This window comes from Dermacentor albipictus, chromosome 1 (assembly GCF_038994185.2).
Source record: "Dermacentor albipictus isolate Rhodes 1998 colony chromosome 1, USDA_Dalb.pri_finalv2, whole genome shotgun sequence".
Taxonomy (NCBI): Eukaryota; Metazoa; Arthropoda; class Arachnida; order Ixodida; family Ixodidae; genus Dermacentor; species Dermacentor albipictus.
The window spans coordinates 520001878-520021140 of NC_091821.1; the positions used below are offsets into that span (position 1 = coordinate 520001878).

Sequence of the window (19263 nt, forward strand, 5' to 3'; positions counted from 1 at the left end):
TTTCAGACGGGTTTCAATGATGGATCACTGGAGGATAAGTGGCTGAGTTTCTCCCACCATCAAAAAATTCCAACCATGAAATTCCCACCATCCCATTTCGTGCCAGTCACAACAAACCATGGTTTTCAAAGCTCTTGAAGACACTCGAGAACAAAAAGAAGAGACTTTTTGTGCAGCAAAACGCAACCCAAGCGCATGCGCCTGGAACAAATAGTACACAGCCGAATCAACATACCTGCAATCTATCCAGTGACATTGACAAGCAGTGACATTGACTGTGCAAATATTTTTAACACCGCTTTCTCATCCGTCTTCACACACGAAATTGATATGCCACTTTCTACCGCAACTACACACCTAAGTTTGCCTATGCCTTCACTTATGTTTTCTGCGCATGGCGTTATATGTATTATAGATAATATCAAGATGTCATCTTCAGCGGGTGCTGATGAAATCACCCCCAAGTTCCTCAAAAATACTGGCCATGCTTCCGCACCATATCTATCAAAACTTTGTGCACAATCACTTTCCTCAGGTCACATTCCCAGCGATTGGAAGGTGGGGAAGGTTGTTCCGGTCTTTAAATCAGGTAACAAAGAATCACCCCTTAACTACCACCCCATCTCTTTAACAAGTGTGCCATACAAAATCATGGAACATGTCATTTATTCCCGCATAATGAACTTTCTTGACTCTATTAATGTTTTTTTTTATCCTGCTCAACATGGTTTCCGGTAAAACCTATCATGTGGTACACAATTGGCTATTTTCATCCATGATTTGCATATGAACCTTGACTCTAACCTTCACACTGATGCAATATTCCTGGACTTTGCGAAAGCGTTTGACAAAGTACCCCACAAACGCTTGCTACTAAAACTTTCCTGGGTAAACATTCATCCTAACATTTTACAGTGGATAAGTGAATTCCTCGCTAACCGCACCCAGTATGTTTACGTTAATAATCAAGCCTCTAGTCCTCTTCCCGTAACATCAGGTGTCCCGCAAGGATCAGTCCTTGGCCCGCTATTATTTTTAATATACATTAATGACCTACCAACGCATGTCTCTTCTAACAAACGTAGTTTTGCCGACGACTGTGTCATCTATCGCACAATCAATAACACCTCTGATCAGCTCACCCTCCAGAATGACTTAAACAGTGTACAGGACTGCTGTAACCAATGGCTCAAGAAACTAAACCCCAATAAATGTAAACTCCTGTCCGAAAACCGAAAACGTAATCCTCTCCTCTTCTCATACAAATTCTCGCACGTGACCGTAGAATTAACTCACACTTATAAATACCTCGGCGTAAAATTGTTCAATGATCTAACCTGGAACGCACATGTCTCAAAAATCATATCATCCGCTAACAGAACCCTTGGATTCTTAAAACGTCATCTACGACATGCCCCACGAAACCTAAAATTACTTGCCTACAAATCACTTGTCCGTCCTAAATTAGAATACGCCTCTGCTATTTGAAGCCCTTACCAAAATTATCTAACATTTCCCTAGAATCAGTACAAAGTCGAGCCACAAGATTCATATATTCCTGCTATTCATATAACGTTAGTATATCATCATTAAAAGCAGAGGCAGGTTTAACATCTCTAGCTTGTAGACGTCGTATTACTAGTATGTGCTTGTTTCATAAACTTTATGACAGCTCACTTCGTCATTCGCCCTACATCAATCCGCCGGCACGTATTTCCCCCCGCATTGGTAAACCCCTTCAAGTTGCATGGCCTCGTGCGCGCACTGCTACATTCGCATCTTCATTCTTTCCGCGCTGAGCCCCGGACTGGAAAGACCTTCCACACGACATCGTCACATTCACCTGTACATATAAATTTCTGAATTGTATAGCTACGGTATTTAACAGCGAATAATTTATGTTCATTACGTGTTTTCTTTGTTTATTATATGATTTATACATGTAACCCACCCCTTATGTAACACCCCCAAACACGGGGGCCTTTAAGGTAATAAAGGGAAGTGAAGTGATGTGAAGGTGTTGTCGCAGGTGGCTGGTTTTAAAGGGAGAGACTTCAGAGGTAAAGAGAGCTGTTGTCCGACGTCTGTGAGCTTCGTTCCCAATACGAGGGGACAAGAGCGGGTGAGTGGGAATGCGGGAAGGAAAGGAAAGAAAAGAGAGAAAGCAGAGAAAAAAATAAATAAAAAATATCCGGGGAGACACCGAGAAGAAAACAAAATAAAAGAGAATGAACAAGAAAAAAATAATAAAAGACGGGGCATGGGAGGGCGTCTGGCAGGTGAGAGGTCAGGAGTGTTGTTGGTGGCACGTTTTAGTGGCATTAGAAGAGCCGGTCAGGCGGTCAGTGCGCGAAACTGAGTTGAAAGAGTAGCATAGCAGCAGTACGTCGAGTAATCTTGAAATAGTTAACATGGCGACGAGGAGTCTGCGGTGCAATATAAGGGGTGACTGAAAGGCAGCGGCATGGTCTTTCAAGTGACGTTGCCCCAGTCGCTCAACGTAGGTGTTGCTACGGCGGCATCCAGAAATGGCGATAGCCTGGGTTGAGGCGCTGAAAAAGGCTTATTGACTTCCGAATGTGTTGGTGAGGGTGTTTCAATAAATATATTAAAGAAGAAAAGGAAAAGACAGGGGGGAACCAAAACCTGAATAACATATAGGAGGGTGAAGTGCACGTGGGACGTGTACATGGGAGAAGGGGGTCGTACAGTTGATATAAACGTAAAAAACTGAAAGAGTATGTGCAATTGAGTAATAGGCTGGAAAAAAAATTGTCTTTGGAACGCTACGATCATCCGCATCGGTTAAAACGAGCACCAGCGCTAAAGCGGAACAAATAGCCGTAGCCATCGCCATGGCAGACCCCACATTTACTTGTGTCTTCACGGACTCGCGTGCCGCAATTCGGGCCTACGAATGCAGCAACGTATCTAAAGAAGCAGCGCGTATACTACTAGCGAGCTCAAAAGAAAGCAAACGGTGCCTCTCCTGGTTCCCCGCTCACATGGGGAAAGACATTCACCCGCAAAAAGCTAACCTCAATGAAACGGCCCACGACCGTGCGCGAGAACTTGCCCGCCGCGACGGTCCCACGGCCTACGAGGGGCTGGACATTCAGTTTAATGACCCGCTGCTCACTTGCCAAGAGATCACCTCCCACTATCGGAAAGGCAGAACCAAATTCCCGCTCCCACACGCCAAACTCGAACGCGCGCAGGCGGCCGCGTTTCGAATGCTACAAACGGACTCGTATCCGTCACGAGGCCTTCTAAGTCACTATAACTCAGAAATCCCGGCAACTTGCCCAGACTGCCCAGAACTTTATTGCTCACTCTCGCACATGCTATGGCAATGTACCGCGTTACCAAAGGGCCCTCTCTCCAGTGAGCCCGAATGGGAAGAAGCCCTCAAAAGCCCGGACCGCAAACTCCAACTCAAGGCCGTCCAGAGGGCCCAAGAACTGGCGGAGCGTCACCACGTTCCCGTCCCGACTTGGGTGTCGCCTACGGTTTCTGCCGGAGGAGTTCCTCGCGTGGGATCTCCAACGGATTGAAACTCCTCAGGACTTCAATAAAGTTCTTGACTGACTGACTTTTGTGTTACTCGCGCACTGACCGCCTGACCGGCTCTTCTAATGCCACAAAAACATGCCACCAACGACACCTCTGACCTCTCACCTGCCCAACGCCCTCCCATGCCCCGTCATTCTTTCTTTTGTTTTCTTTCTTCTTCAATCTTTCTTTATTTTTCTTTCTTCTTGGTGTCGCCCCGGATTTTGTAAAATTTTTTTCTCTGCTTTTCTTTCTTTTGTTTTCTCCACCACGTTCCCACTGTCCCGCTCTTGTCCCCTCGTCTTGGAAACGAAGCTCACAGACGTCGTACGGCAGTGCTCATTACCTCTGAAGAAGTCTCTCCCTTTAAAACCAGCTGCCAGCGCCAACACCGGCGCTCGACTTCACTGCACTAACCCTTTAAATCTAACATGCCGAGGATAAGGAGGCAGCCTTTCACGAAGATAGGTCCTCCTATTGAAACGTTGGCCAGCCTTGCTGAGGCACCTTATCCCTGTTTAAACTTTATACCACCATGTACTATTCCATCTGTCAGCCCCTTTCTTGATTTAGGACGAAGAGAAGGACACAGACCACAGCGCTCAATAACAACCATGTCTTTATTCTTTCAGTCAGCATATACATACTCTTCTACTGCTATCTCAAATCAAAAGAGCAACAGAAATTCAGCATTGGCAGGGGAAATAAATTGCAATCAATGAAATAGGAAAGAGCAAGCTTTTCTTTCCTTTTCCTCCGCCGGGTTCGTCTTTCTTGGAGTTCTCGTTCGTTCTCGGCTTTTCCTAAGCCGCTGCACTGTTCACTGCTTCAGAATTCTGGGCCTAAAGATGCTAAATGTCAATAATTTAACCGGATTTATTTGCAGACAGTCATTAGCAGTTTCACTGGGTATACAGTAAATTATGAAATCAATTTCACATGAACGAATGCGGCTGAGCAAAGGCCTCGGGGCAGTCCGTAGCTCTAATCGAGCACTTGACGAAATCGCTCACGGCCCACTCCACCATGCGCATTCTCACGCCCATACGCGGTACAATGGGTGCGAACTGCGCCACATAGGCGGTGGCCGCCGCTTGAACCACCTGAGCCACCCGCACTGCTTCGGCCCGAACCAAACACTCCCCAGAAATTCCCTTCTCCAGATGCCGCGGTAGCGGCGCCCTGAGTGATTTATGATGCTCGCCCGAACCAGTGCCCAAGAACCCTTGCCGCTTCCTTTTCCGCCAAACCGCGTCCGGCCACAGCCTTCCCAAAGCAGGCGTTCGTGGGAAGCGGCTTGGGTGGGAACCAACAGTACACCATTGGAAGGTAACAGATAAACACACACAGACAGAACCCCAGAAAGGACGAGCAAGCCCGCACTTCAACCTAGCAAAAACAATGCACACATGAGTTTAACCAAGGCGAACATTCACAACGACCTTACAGAAGGCTATCTGCTTCCAAAGGAGAGAAATGGAGGGGATGCTTACATATTTTGCTGCCATTATGAATGTGAAAGGCTTCGGAAGTAAGACGTGCAGGGCCATCATAGTATTTTGACAAATAGGTCCTATCTTTGAAAGGAACCATAACCCTCAATCTGAGAGTTATGCTCATCGGTCGCATAATAGCCTCCTTCGCTTTTTCCTCCGCGCACTCAAAGGTATTTAAGCGCGGTATTACAGGATCTTGCATGAATGCAGCCCTCATCAGGTCTTGTGACCACCAAGTAGATGCAAGCTTCGAATTGGAAGTATGCAGGCTGAAGCTCGCAGGTGTCCTATTACCGTTCTTAACTTGCATTGCTGAAAGCCTCGCCACAATCCTTAAAAGAAAATATTGAGCAGTTGCTCTACCTGAGAATCACTCACGGCAAATGGTTGCAGTTATCCCATATGTGCACCAGGTTGTACATAATCTCAAAAAGGTTGTCAGCAGGGCAGACGTTAGGGTGTTGTTCACTGCGAGAAATAAGTTAGGTAGCCTGTGCCACCAAGTCAATCGGGTGACCGAGAACAAAAAAAAAAGGTGTAAAAAGCAGCACAGGCAGAGGTTCGTTGTTGGCTGTTGTGACTGTGTGGTGTATGAGATGGCTATTTCATGCAAGCACTTCTATTTTGGTCAAGCTGGTTGGCGCATTGATGACCGCATGCGCGAACACTCAAACAAGCTTCAAGAACAAGCTAGATATGGTCAATTATCCCTGTATTCCAATGTGCGGCTGCGATCCGTCTTTTAAACATGTGACCTATTTGTCAAAATACCATGATGACTGCGTACGTCTTGCTTCCGAAGCCTTTCACATTCATAATAGCGGCGAAGCATGTATAAGCCGATCCTCCATTTCTCTCCTTCCAAAGGAAATATAGCCCTCCTATCTCATGGACTGCAGTTTATCGCCCCTGTGCATGCTGAATTTCTTTTGAGATTGCGGTGGAGGAGTATATATATGCTGACTGACAGAATAAAGGCACTGGATTGTTGGTCAGCGTTGTGGTCCGTGTACCTCTCATGGTCTTGCTGTTTAGCGCTGTTTACTGCTCATAATTGTGAACCAACCAGTCAAACGCATACTCTTCTGCACCTCGCACGCGCTTCACCAAGGTGGCAAGCCATCCCCATGTCATGAATAGAGGCGTCTGTTAAGTCTACCGCAAGGTCACTTCTCTTTTCAATGGAAGCAAGGTAAAATAAACCAGCTATAGTAACTTTCCTAGTGCTTGCTGGCAACATGTATTCATAAAACACTGAAGTGTACTTTGGCGGCGGTGACGGAAGCCCATAAACAGCACCCAGCGTAAACACTTGGTCCAATATACAACATTTCGAAATTGTATGTTCTCAATCACTGCAGTGTATATCCTAAATTGAAGACAAATCGAACCCAGTGATTTCACGAGAACCACTCACTTAGAACTTTTTTTGAAACTAGGTCCAGTTTTGAGGTAAACGTTATCAAACTCGGCGCAAAATATTCAGTTGGTCCGCTTACTGTTTGAAGAAAACGCCTTTTTATGCACTAAAGCTCGGAAGATAACGTCACACCAATGCTTTTGTCGCAAATTTGAGTACCTCGAAACTGGTTTAGATACGAGTCTAAAAAGTTGGCGGTTATAATGCATAAATTCAAATGCGAAAATTTTAACTAAATTAATTAGTTTCATACGTAATTAACAAAGATGCGTGACTTACTCAAACGTTAAAGGTCACCGGCCATAATGCATAAACTGAAACACATGTCCTTAAGTAATTAGTTTAAAAAGTAATTCCGAAACACGCGTCAATTAGTCAAATATTTACTTTTATTTTTATGTAATTAACGCTTCACTATGAGAGCGATCTCGTTCAAGATGCAGAATTATGCTACACGTGAACGCTGGCTTCCAAGATTGCGTTCAACAATAAATAAAGCGCCGGTACGTCGTCAAAAATAATCTGGCATGCTAACGCATGGGAACTGATAACAAGCAGCAAATTCCAATATTATTTGCAACTGCATGCACTATTTGATAACTGCTAGTCGCAGAAGAAACTTCTGCGTGCAAAACAGCACTCAAGAAGCAACCTGCAAGTGAGGACGCACTACCACATCTTCGTTTGTTTGTGTACATAATGCTTGCTTGAAAACTTGGAGGACTTTCGCGTGTTTGAGTGCGCGTAACCGCAGGTCGTATGGAGAGGACTTCGTCCGGCAGTGAACACAGAACAGCCTGATGATGTTGATGATGATGAACCACAGTAAAACCTGATCCAAACTTCAAAACAAACATTCAAGCTCTGCTGCTTTATTTTGTATAGCTTGAGCAATTAAATATAACAAGTGGTGTATCTGCACTTTTTTTTTCTTCACTGAATAATACTTGTAGGGAACTACATCCTAAGTTTGTCATTGCAATGCAAGTGAACACGTACATCTCAAAATGCATCAACGAGCCTCACTCATCTACAGCGACAATGTATTCCTCGTCACCGATGACAATTGCACAGTCCCCAGTTTTGTTGCACATCAGTATTTTTGCTGCTTGAGTTCAATGCCAATTGGTACTGATTTGACCTCACCCAGGCAAGAAGGGCTCTGGAGCGTCTAGTAGATTTATTTTCTATGAGATGTAAACGCTGCCCGTACTCCGCCGAGAGACTTTATTTTTGATCTTTTTTTGCGCAAACATCAAATGGTCCATTGAGCGGAAAAGCCGCAGTTTGTAGCAGCAAAACGGTGCATGAAATTTTGTTGGCTGCAAGGCGCGTCGCCAGCCTCAATACGGCCTCATTATTTGAAAGTTCGAGCCTTAATAATCTAGTACTGGTAAATTTTCACTCAAGGTTGAGTACTATAGGCCTGTTGGAAGACTTTAATCACCACATCAGTAATGAACTCTGTAAAAACAATGTTTATTGAGTCTCTTCGATGACTTACAAAGAGCCTTTGACACTTTAAATCATAAACTGTTACTCCGAAAGAAAGCAGCTGTGGTTTCAAAGACCCGTATTACTAACTTTCCGAAAAATTATTTAAGATGCATACAGCAATGTGTCGTTGTAGGTAGTCGTATACGCACGCACTTCCTTAGGTGTTAAACCACGTATGACACAAGGGTCTGTCCGGGCACCACTTTTGTTTAATATCTACGCGAATCGATCTGGCTTGCTTACCAATGAAGCATGAAGTTTTTTGTATATAGTGATGACACGGCTTTGGTTATATGCCATATATTCTTGAAGTAAGCCGCTCGAGTACTACAGCATGGTGTGCCTAAACTACTTGATTGATTTGTTGAGAATGAAATATCCTTATAAAGTAATTCGGGATATTTGCCCTGTTTATATCAACACTAGTGACTGAAATGCGTGCTCGTCTCCTCCGGTAACTCTGGCAAGAGACACAAAATACCTCGGTGTACACTTCGACGACACACTACCATGGAATGCGCCCACTGATGAGTTCGCAAGGCGTTTACGTGCTGTGTGCGCTCATTTGTATGCCCTAAAGAGTTTGTGCGATGCGGCTGTTCGTAAAATGTCTTACAAATCACTTGGTGAATTAATCATTAAGTACGGAGCAACAATTTACGGCGTTGCTTCTTCTAGTACACTAAAGATAACCTCATCGTGAAAAAATTGTCCATAGCCTCTTTTATGGCACACTTGGTCATGGGGAGGATGTTTTGTGTGCAGGTACCAGTAGGGCATTTTGTTTATCGAGCAAGAAGGGAAACTTAAGGCCATAGGTAAGATTTGTTTTCCCACTAAGTTCCAGAGCTTGAGCGTGAAATCTCGCTGCTTGCGTCAGATAAAAAAGTATGTTCGCCTCTTGCATAAACAAACTATGGCAAGAGGACTCGTTTTTTCTACGTACTACCTAGTTTTAATTATTTGAAGGATAATGCGATCAGAGGATCATGTAAATAAATAAAGTCATTCTTACGGTGATAGGTGATATGTAATACCCTGATTTGTCAAAGTTTTCTTTGAGACTTTTTATGCATGTATACAATGAGGGAGCACATTCAGGGTGCGGCTATAAATTATGCACCTTTTTTTGCGTTTTGTAACCAATCGGAACCTGTTTATGTGAACCTCACTGCGAAGTTTTTTAATGTCACTGACTCTTTTATATTCAGCTTGTACACATGGTGTGTGCACGCCTTTCAATATTACACTACGCAATCTTTTTGCATGGTGAAATATTTTTATTTTACTTTTTAGTGTTTTACCAATTCGTTGTGCACACACATTAGTACCGCCTACCGAATGCCAACCCTCGCACACGAGCAATGGTGCTTATGCGGGCTGGATATCCAATTGGAACGTGAAGGGATGTAAGAAAAAAATTGTTATTATAATATTATTAATATTGCTAGTGGACCGTTGGATTATGTGCAAAGGTTACGGCTGCAAGCAGACGAAGACGAGTGAGGCACAAACGACATATTCGGGCGCCCGTATGTGTCATTTGTGTCTCACTTCGCCCTCTTCTGCTTACCGCCATAACATTTAAGTCACGAAAAAATAGCTCAGCAACATGCTTTGTTAAATCTTACTCAGATTATGAGTTCACGCCCGACAGTGTCACGCAATGACAGGGGTGCCGTGCACAACATGAGCCAATCCATGTTGTGCGTGTGAAGATTTTTACGTGAGAACGAAGTGCAGATCTTCAATTATTCCGTGTCTGCATAGCCTTCTTTGTATGCGTTTTTCTTTCCTGCATCGGGACGATGCTTTTTATGGGGGGGGGGGGCACTGAGACGCATACTTCATGTCTTCTTTTTCTGGTTCTAATAAAGAGCCGTTTTTTAGACATTTACAACAGTTACAACGTTATCATTTGGCACAGGACGCTCATTTATGTATTATAACTCTCTAGAATGTTGAAGCTGATTTCGTAGAGCCACGTTGTGTCACTGGTGGTAGATGTTGATTTAGCCTGCATCTATGCTTCGTTACGCGTGCGCAAGAAATTGTGTATTTACCTATGAAGAATTTATGTTGAAAAAGAATGTCCAGTTGAGAATGAAGAGCTGCCGTTTTCTCTGCTTTTCTATACTATTCGGTCAACGTGCCAGTGCACTTCAAGATCAGTTCAACTTCTGCTACTCTGCACAAGTAATGTTATCACAGAAAAGAGGAACACAAGAAACTGACAGAGCACGCCCACGTACGGGTGCTGTGTTGTCCCGTTGTGTTCTCTTTTTTGGTCCATGTTCAACCAACCATTCCACATTAGCACTTTTAAACAGCACATTTATCACTGGCACATGCACGTGATGTCATCGCAACCTAATTTGGGTGCGCTGCGGCAACTCACAGGTTGCGTTGTTGTGCTGCTATGCTCGAGTTCGCAGGATCTGATCCCGGCCACGGCGGCCGCGTTTCATTGCAGGAGAAGAAACGCCCCTGCCTCGTGCTGTCTCCTGACGGTCGAAATTATTCCGGAGTTCACCAATGAGGCGTGTCTCATAATCAACTCCTGGTTTTGCACATAAAACTCAAGAACTGAAATCAAACCTAACTTCTGGCGCATAATGGACCAATCAACTCGTGGTTTTGCACATAAAACTCAAGAACTGAATTCAAACCTAACTTCTGGCGCATAATGGACCATGTAGAATTTCTCTGCTGATCTTTGTACTTTCATGCAAAGGTTCCCCATGAGTCTGGAAATGTTGGCCGCCTAGCCTGAGATGAAGCGTTGCACATACCTGACGCATGCGCAGGGCGGATTTTTGTCGCACTTGTTAAGGCAGTCGTACACCCTGTGCCTGTCGGGCAGTCGGCCAGCTTTCTTGTCGTGACGTATGGTGCCCGCTGTTGTCATGTAGCCTTCACCCAGTGCTACGCTCGCCTGTCGCCATGCGTTCAAGAAAAAGAAATCACTATGATAAGCTTTATGAACATTTCTTTGACACTTCACAATATACGCGACAGGTTCATAGAAGCTGTATCTGATTCAGGGGCAAACAAGTATGTTGTCCATAGGAAATATCTTCAACCAGCTCAATGTCAACATAATGAGAAAGGCGTGAGGTATTAATTATTTATGCTGATTGCAACATATTCAGGATGAAGAGTATGGTACGCTTGTGAAAATATATAGGTTGTACAAGCTAATTTTATTTACCGTATTTAAAGAAAATAAAACAAGAAGCACGGTAGAAATTACAACATTAAGAACCACTGTGTTCAGTTTTCACACCACTCAGGAGCCAACACAGTAAGCCTTGTACCTCTATATTGCACTGTGTTTCTTTTTACAGCGAAGCTGTATAAGGCTAGGTTCTGATGAAAAATGTGTCCGTGGACAAGAGCGGTGAATGTTATCTCTGAATGTTATCATCTTATTGACCGTGTTATGGCGCACTACCTTCATGGCCATATACAAAATACAGGATGGCGGAGCTCCTTTGCTCCCAATGAAGTGTCGAAAAGTATAATAGAACGCCATGGTGTACCCGCCAATCGCCGACATTATCGTCGACTTAGCTTGCCCCAACGGCAAGGGAAGTGTATTCTTCCTGATGGAATGGTTTGGAATTGTGTGCTATACTCACGTCAATATGCCGATCACAATGACACCGGTCGTGTATAGATTTAACATTTAGCATGAACGTGTCTAGCATAGCAGTACACCTGATCGTGGTGTACCACAGCGACCACAAAGCTACGGCCACTGCGGCAACGAACGAGGCATAATAAAGGTGATAACAACCACAAAGTTAGTGTCTGTGTCTTTATTCAATCAGTATAGGAATAATCATATAAATCAATACCATTGTAAATACAGTCAACATAATATAGCTGTGCTGGTTATCCTTCACAGAATGAAATGGTTATTAATTGTTCCCTAATATTTTTCCCTTGAACAGCTTGGTAACGTTATCTCGAACACATGGCATAATGCGGCAAGCTTAGATGCTGTTTATTCTTAACCTGTTCAATACTTTTACTTAATGACTGAATTCGCTGCGTGCCATGCACCGCATCGCACATTTCAACAAATATTTTTAAGGAAGGTTATCCTTTCGTACTTCCCCAGCTTTTGGCGTGGCTGGCTGGTTTCTTACCGAATAGGCGGAGAAGGGGGGTTTATCCACAAAAAAATTAGAAGTTTCATGGCACCATGGTGCCTCAGCGCAAAACTTTGATGAACTACCAAGTGGGCCACAGGTGGTTGCACTTGTCCTGATTTTTCTTGCATCCTTTGTCGCGGCTTCGCGCTGTACCACACAATCTAAAATGGAAAATCAACTATCCCAAACATTCACCTTTCTAAGCCACAGGAGCATTTACATATTTTGTAGCATACAACTGCCGCGTGCATTTCAGCTTAGCTGAAGAATGGTGTTCTGCATAAGCACTGTAATGAAGAGACGCACTTAGGCTGTTGCGTTCGAACTGCGGGCAGAACGCGAAGACGACGAACTCTAAACGGGTGCTGTCTCTGTTTTCTCTGTTGCGACACAAATACTGTCTGCAAATAAATTAATACTTGTCTTTTGCATAAGCTGCAGCTTCGTTGATAAAGGTGCTCATTAGAATAAAACGGTGGAAGTTCAGCATGGTGTGAATAACGTTGATGCTAAGGCAACAAGAGAGATCAAGGGAACAGGCCTGTCTCAAGTAGCAGGAAGCTTACGATTCTTTAATGCTGACGAGCTCAGTCCCGGGCCTTTCTAAAGGAACGCACAGGTCATTAACTCGAACTCGAGGCTGTCTGTACCACCAGGCACGTTATATTGCCACATGGTGTGGCACAGCAAGGGGACTGAAGAGGAGAACGAGGTTCTTCTCGGCATCGCGCTGCGCTATGTCTCGTAAAGTGCTACCGCCTGGATCTTCAATCAGCGTGTATACTCCAGCAGAGTATCTGCGACAATTTGGTGGAGTTTGCTGGGTACGCTCAACTTATGCAGGAGGCCCCACTGGGCGGCGAGAACCTCACCCCACAAATGAAGTGGACTTCAGTCCACCGCACAAGCCGGCGAATCCGAGGCCTCACCCCAGAATTTGCAAACCTCCGGGAAAAAGTGATGACTGCGACCACTGTGACTTCTACGGAAAGGGTGGCACCGATTTACCTAGCGTTGCGGAACCCACAAGTGCCAACGGCTTTTCATGGCGACACATTTGAAGACGTCGAACGCTGGCTGGCGGAGTTCGAGCGCATGGCTGCGTTTAACGAGCGTTTCTCAGCTGCGTTTAACAACGCCAAGCTGAAAAACGTCTACTTGAGCCTCCAGGATGGTGCTCGCACGTGGTTGATGAGCCGCGAAAGAGGCCTGTCATCCTGGCCTGAGTTCCAGCGCAAGCTATTGGAGACTTACTCCAGCCCCGATTGCCGGGAAAAAACGGAGCCGGCCCTTCAGTCACGCGTTCAAAAGTCCAAGTAGAGTGTACGATGCACGTGAAGGACATGATGCGTCTCTTTCAGCGTGGCGATCCGAGCATGTCGGAAGGGAAGAAGGTGCGTCATTCGATGAGAGGCGTAAAGGAACAGCTCTTTGGCGGTCTTGTTCGGAATACACCCAAGACTGTTGCGGAGTTCCTCACCGAAGCCAGCGCGATGGAGAAGACCCTTCAGGAAAAGTTGAACATGTACAACCGACAAGTAAATGCCGCCTGCTACGGGTGCGACGTCGCCTTGCTTTAAGAGCTGATTCGCTCAGTTTTTCACGACGAGCTACAGAAGCACCACGGTACGTCGCCACCTCTAGTCAGCTCTCTCGCCAGCGTCGTACGCAACGAAGTACAGCAGGCACTGCAGGCATCTCTTTCCAACAGCGAAGCACCGCCTCAGCCAAGCGAGTCCCGGCGCAAGACTTACGCAGAAATATTACTGAGCCCCGCCCAAGCTATTGCACCTACTTATGCTGCACCGCCAGTCGCGTTGCAATCGGAGTAAGCCACTTCGACAACTCCGCTACCGTACTTCGACGACCACCGAACACTTGCAAGGAAATCAGACGTTTAGGGAGCACCCGATCGACGACTGCTCTGCTACCACTGCGGCGAAGCTGGTCATGTGTATCGGGAGTGCCCCTACCGACGACTCGGAGTGCGGGGTTTTTCTATCTATCCGCCTCGACCTAGGTTCGGCGAAAGGCTACCGACATCGCAGAACTCTTCGAACAGCAGCGCAGACCGGGCACATCGCAGCGGCAGTCACGCTCACCCTCATCATCATCATTATCAGCCTGGTCACACCAACTGCAGGGCAAACGCCCATACTTCTCCTACTAGCCCGGTAATGTACTAATGGTGGCCATGTTGTCTGAGCAAACTTCTTAATCTCATCTACCAACCTAAATTTCTGCCGCCCCCTGCTACGCTTCCCAGCCCTTGCAATCCAGCCCGTTACACTTAATGACCATCGGTTATCTTCCTTCCTCATTACATGTCCTGCCCATGCCTATTTCTTTTTCTTGGTTTCAACTAAGATGTCATTAATTCGCGTTTGTACCCTCACCCAATCTGCTCTTTTCTTATCCGCTAACGTTACACCTATCATTCATTTTGCCATAGCTCATTGTGTCGTCTTCAATTTAAGTAGAGCATTTTCGTAAGCCTCCAGGTTTCTGCCCCGTACGTGAGTACTGCTAAGACACAGCTGTTATACACTTTTCTTTTGAGGGATAATGGCAACCTGCTCTTCGTGATCTGACAATACCTGCCAAACGCAACCCAGCCCAATCTTATTCATCTGATTATTTCAGTCTCATGATGTGGATCCGCGGTCATTACCTGTCCTAAGTACATGTATTCCCTTACCACTTCCAGTGCCTCGCTACCTATCGTAAACTGCTGTTCTCTTCCGAGACTTCAAAACATTACTTTAGTTTTCTGCAGAATAATTTTATGCCCACCATCCTGCTTTGCCTCTCCAGGTCAGGGAGCATGCATTGCAGTTGGTCCCCTGAATTACTACGCACGTCAATATCATCAGCGAATCGCAAGGTACTAAGGTCATCATCATCATCATCATCAGCCTCGTTACGCCCACTGCAGGGCAAAGGCCTCTCCCATACTTCTCCAACTACCCCAGTCATGTACTAATTGTGGCCATGCCGTCCCTGCAAACTTCTTAATCTGATCCGCCCACCTAACTTTCTGCCGCCCCCTGCTACGCTTCCCTTCCCCTGGAATCCAGTCCGTAACCCTTAATGATCATCGGTTATCTTCCCTCCTCATTACATGTCCTGCCCATCCCCATTTCTTTTTCTTGATTTCCACTAAGATCTCATTAACTCGCGTTTGTTCCCTCACCCAATCTACTCTTTTCTTATCCCTTAACGTTAAACCTATCATTCTTCTTTCCATAGCTCGTTGCGTCGTCCTTAATTTGAGTAGAACCCTTTGCGTAAGCCTCCAGGTTTCTGAACAATAGGTGAGTACTGGTAAGACACAGCTATTATACACTTTTCTCTTGAGGGATAATGACAACCTGCTGTTCATGATCTGAGAATGCCTGCCAAACGCACCCCAGCCCATTCTTATCCTTCTGATTATTTATGTCTCATGATCCGGATCCGCCGTCACTACCTGCCCTAAGTAGATGTATTCCCTTACCACTTCCAGTGCCTCGATACCTATGGTAAATTGCTGTTCTCTTCCGAGACTGTTAAACATTACTTTAGTTTTCTGCAGGTTAATTTTTAGACCCACTTTTCTGCTTTGCCTCTCCAGGTCAGTGAGCATGCATTGCAATTGGTCTCCTGAGTTACGAAGCAAGACAATATCATCAGCGAATCGCAAGTTACTAAGGTATTCTCTATTACCTTTTATCCCCAATTCTTCCCAATCAATGTTTCTGAATACCGCCTGTAAACAGGCTGTGAATATCATTGGAGAGATCGTATCTCCCTGCCTGACGCCTTTCTTTATTGGGATTTTGCTGCTTTCTTTATCGAGGACTACGGTGGCTGTGGAGCCGCTATAGATATCCTTCAGTATTTTTACATACGGCTCGTCTACACCTTGATTCCGCAATGCCTCCATGACTGCTGAGGTTTCGACAGAATCAAACGCTTTCTCGTAATCAATGAAAGCTATATATAAGGGTTGGTTATATTCCGCACATTTCTCTATCACCTGATTGATAGTGTGAATATGGTCTATTGAATATGGTCTTGAGTAGCCTTTACGGAATCCTGCCTGGTCCTTTGGTTGACAGAAGTCTAAGGCGTTCCTGATTCTATTTGCAAATACCTTAGTACATACTTTGTAGGCAACGGACAGTAAGCTCATCGGTCTATAATTTTTCAAGTCTTTGGCATCCCCTTTCTTATAGATAAGGATTATGTTAGCGTTCTTCCGAGATTCCGGTACGCTCGAGGTCATGAGGCATTGCGTATACAGGGGGGGCAGTTTCTCTAGAACAACCTGCCCACCATCCTCCATCAAATCTGCTGTTGCCTGATCCTCCCCAGCTGCCTTCCCCTTTGCATATCTCTCAAGGCTTTCTTTACTTCTTCCGGCGTTACCTGTGGGATTTCGTATTCCTCTAAACTATTGTCTCTTTCGTTACCGTTGTGGGTGCCACTGGTACTGTATAAATCTCTATAGAATTCCTCAGCCACTTGAACTATGTCGTCCGTATTAGTAATGATATTGCCGGCTTTGTCTCTTAACGCATACATCTGATTCTTGCCAATTCCTAGTTTCTTCTTCACTGCTTTTAGGCTTCCTCCGTTCCTGAGAGCATATTCAATTCTATCCATATTATACTTCCTTATGTCAGCTGTCTTACGCTTGTTGATTAACTTCGAAAGTTCTGGCAGTTCTATTCTAGCTGTAGGGTTAGAGGCTTTCATACATTGGCGTTTCTTGATCAGATCTTTCGTCTCCTGCGATAGTTTACTGGTAGCTTGCCTAACGGAGTTACCACCAATTTCCATTGCCCACTCCTTAATGATGCCCATAAAATTGTCGTTCATTGCTTCAACACTAAGGTCCTCTTCCTGAGTTAAAGCGGAATACCTGATCTGTAGCTTCATCTGGAATTCCTCTATTTTCCCTCTTACCGCTAACTCATTGATCGGCTTTTTATGTACCAGTTTCTTCCGTTCCCTCCTTAGGTCTAGGCTAATACTAGTTCTTACCATCCTGTGGTCACTGCAGCGCTCCTTGCCGAGCACGTCCACATCGTGTATGATGCCAGGGTTAGCACAGAGTATGAAGTCTATTTCATTTCTAGTCTCACCGTTCGAACTCCTCCAAGTCCACTTTCGGCTGTCCCGCTTGCGGAAGAAGGTATTCATTATGCGCATATTATTCTGTTCCGCAAACTCTACTAATAAGTCTCCCCTCCTATTCCTAGTGCCTAAGCCATATTCCCCCACTGCCTTGTCTCCAGCATGCTTCTTGCCTACCTTGGTATTGAAGTCGCCCATGTTACGTTTCGCCTATGACGCGCGCTGTAGCCGGCGCGGATTCAACGGACGCCGGGGCTTCGTTCAAAGCGGCGGACATTTTGGCCCGTTCGGAGCGGCCGCGACGCATCCCCGCCGAGCGCGTCCCGGCATGTTCAGTGCCACGTGTCTTTGTGTGTGCGTGTGTGTGTGTGTGCCCACGCTTGTCAAAGCGCGGCAGCCGGGGAGAGGAGCTCCCCCAGTGTGAAGCGAGGAGGTCTGACCGGCGCCGGCCCGGCTGATGCGTCACCTCCTTGTCCCAACGTGTATCTCAGTCCGTCTGTCGCCGCTGTCATGTGACGTAGTCCCGTGACCTTCCCTCTTGCTCTCAACTCCGAGAGTATAAGAGCAGCTGCTCCCGGACGCCAGGAGAGAGGCTCCGAATTCTTCTGTTGAGTAACGTGCTCTCCCGTCTCCCTACTTCGGTCGACCTGACCGCCCGCTCTTTGCGATGCTAGAATAAACAAGTTGTTCTGTTAGCAGTCGCCTCATGCTTTGCTGGGACCTTCGGATGCTTCCAGTGTGCCCCAGGCCGCCAGGCCAACGCTACCCTTGGGGCTTGCGACCCATTTGCAACAACGGGCGCCAACGGTCCGGTTGCAACAACGGGTGTCAGCACTGAGGTTCCAACAGCCGGTGCCATCGGTGTGATTCCAATAACCGGTGCCATCGGTGCGGTTCAAACATCTGGTTGCCAGCGGTGAGATCGCGACAACGGAGGCCAGCAGCGAAGATATGCGGTTGACTGTATGCTGAGCAGCACAACGACCATCCGGGAGCAGTGCAACGAGCCCTGTGTGATGACTGGTTGCCTGCAGCGGAACGACTGCGCTGAATTCTTGGCTGCGAGGTTTGGTGAGTGCAGGACTTTCTTCTTTTGAGTTTTGCCAGGCTTTTGTTAGTGTCAGAAACAGAGCTGGTAATTGTGGTTGTCGTTGCTGCCGGGTTAGTTGCGGCAAGACAATAGTAGGCAGTAGAGAAAGCAGCATTCAGAGCAGCCATGGATTTGAAGTCGTTGCGCAAACCGAAATTGTTGGAGCTTGCAAGAGAGTTGGGTCTGGATGTCTCAGACAAACTCAGAAAACCAGAACTGCTAAGGGCTATTCTTGAGTTAGGAGCTGAGGATGACGAGCTGTCGGAATGCCTTGAGACCATTGAGGAGAGGGAGACGGCAAAAAGACAGGACAGCAACAGCAACTTAAAGAATTAAAGCAACTTAAAGACAGCAACTTAAAGAACAGCAACAGCAACAGCGAGAGAAACAAGAGAAAGATGAGCGTGAACGTAAAGAACAGATAGAACGAGAGCAACGGGAGAAAAAAGAAGAGCGTGACCGTCAACACGCTTTGGAAATGAAGCGACTCGAGGTGGAGATGGAACGCGCTCGTAATGGAAGTCAGGCACACAGTGCAGGAGAACGAGTATTGTTCAAAATGACTGACCTAATGCGGCCGTTTAAGCTTGGAGAGGACATTGGTTTGTTCCTGGTTAACTTTGAGCGAACGTGCGAGAAGCAGGGGTTCTCTCGGGAAACGTGGCCACAGCGCTTGCTCACTTTGTTACCCTGCGAGGCGGCCGACGTAGTCGCTCGCTTGGAGAGAGAGGAGGCAGAGGATTTCGACAAAGTGAAATCGAGTCTGCTAAAAAAGTACAGGCTGTCAGCGGAGGCGTTCCGTCGGAAGTTTCGAGAAAATGAGAAGGGCAAAAGTGAGTCATATACAGAGTTTGCCTACAGGCTAATGTCAAACATGCAGGAGTGGCTCAAAGAAGAGAAAGCGTTTGGTGACCACGAGAAAGTTCT

The 19263-nt window shown here is 46.0% G+C and overlaps 1 protein-coding gene across 2 annotated transcripts in view; it reads right to left on the reverse strand.

The window, feature by feature from the left end:
- The window catches only part of LOC139054901 (uncharacterized), a 443055-nt gene that overhangs the window by 229812 nt on the left and 193980 nt on the right, over positions 1-19263 (reverse strand). For both annotated transcript variants that reach the window (XM_070532627.1, XM_070532629.1), the window contains exon 3: positions 10758-10900. In XM_070532627.1, the coding sequence (XP_070388728.1) occupies positions 10758-10900 (143 nt within the window). The remainder of the gene's footprint in view (positions 1-10757; positions 10901-19263) is intronic.